General features: G+C 54.2%; 1 protein-coding gene across 1 annotated transcript in view; it reads left to right on the top strand.

Annotated features, from left to right (window-relative positions):
• plin6 (perilipin 6) overlaps positions 1 to 1,480 on the top strand; it is a gene marked incomplete at its 3' end in the record, with an annotated part of 7,046 nt that extends 5,566 nt beyond the window's left edge. The window contains exons 7-8 of the mRNA XM_034679145.1: positions 393 to 659; positions 1,403 to 1,480. Of these exons, the coding sequence (XP_034535036.1) occupies positions 393 to 659; positions 1,403 to 1,480 (345 nt within the window). The remainder of the gene's footprint in view (positions 1 to 392; positions 660 to 1,402) is intronic.
• Positions 1,481 to 1,485: the final 5 nt, after the last annotated feature.

The following is a 1,485-nucleotide window of genomic DNA, read 5'->3' on the forward strand; positions in this document are numbered from 1 at the left end:
CACACACACACACACACACACACACACACACACACACAGACACACACACACACACACACACACACACACACACACACACACACACACACAGACACACACACACACACACACACACACACACACACACACACACACACACACACACACACACACACTGTTTGAGGACAAAACAATGAAGTTCAGAACCTTCATGAGACGCTCATCCTCACACCGCCTGACTCCGAGACCAGCACACCATCAGGGTCTGAACCTGGTTCAGGTCTGGTCAAAAGAAAATGTTTCCAGGTGTCCCTGCAGTGATTCTGTAGGTGGATCAGGTCTGCCTGGCCTCAGGGGGGCGCTCTGGTACTGGTGTTTCTCTGTGAGCTGATGATCCTGTCTACTCCCTACAGGTGGGTCTGAGCCGGGTCCTGGAGCTGGTCGGAGACTTGCTGCAGTACTTGCAAGGCCTGCTGGTGGCTCTGGTGTACCGTGCAGAGAGCCTGAGGGAGCTGACCCTGAGCGGGGTCAAAGGTCAGGCCCTGATGCTGGTGGAGCTGCAGCCGGTCCGTCAGATCAGAGAGCTCCCGCTTCAGATCCAGCAGCTCCTCGGAGACCTGCAGGAGCTCTCCAGGATCCTCCTGCAGCTGGTGATCAACGCCACGCCGCTCTACAACCTGGTGAGGTCACACGGGACGCACAGCGCACCTGAACACACCTGAACGCACCTGAACGCACCTGAACGCAACTCAACACACCTCAACACACCTCAACACACCTGAACACACCTCAACACACCTCAACACACCTGAACACAACTCAACACACCTGAACACAACTCAACACACCTCAACACACCTGAACACACCTCAACACACCTGAACACACCTGAACACACCTCAACACACCTCAACACACCTGAACACACCTCAACACACCTGAACACACCTCAACACACCTGAACACACCTCAACACACCTGAACACACCTCAACACACCTGAACCCACCTCAACACACCTCAACACACCTCAACACACCTGAACACACCTCAACACACCTGAACACACCTCAACACACCTGAACACACCTCAACACACCTGAACACACCTCAACACACCTCAACACACCTGAACACACCTCAACACACCTCAACACACCTGAACACACCTCAACACACCTGAGCACACCTGAACACATCTGAACACACCTCAACACACCTCAACACACCTCAACACACCTCAACACACCTCAACACACCTCGACACACCTCAACACACCTGAACACACCTGAACACACCTGAATACACCTGAACACACCTCAACACACCTCAACACACCTGAATGACCATATTTGGTCGGTGTGGTCCGGTGAGGTCACAGACCCGTGTGGCGTGCTGAGAGTAACCTGCTGTTTGTTTTCAGCTGCAGCAGCCGTCGTCTCAGGAGGTCGAGGACTTCCTGAACCAGGAGGAGTTCACCGCCAGCAGCTCGTCTCGCCGCAGCTC

This window comes from Notolabrus celidotus, unplaced genomic scaffold (assembly GCF_009762535.1).
Source record: "Notolabrus celidotus isolate fNotCel1 unplaced genomic scaffold, fNotCel1.pri scaffold_343_arrow_ctg1, whole genome shotgun sequence".
Taxonomy (NCBI): Eukaryota; Metazoa; Chordata; class Actinopteri; order Labriformes; family Labridae; genus Notolabrus; species Notolabrus celidotus.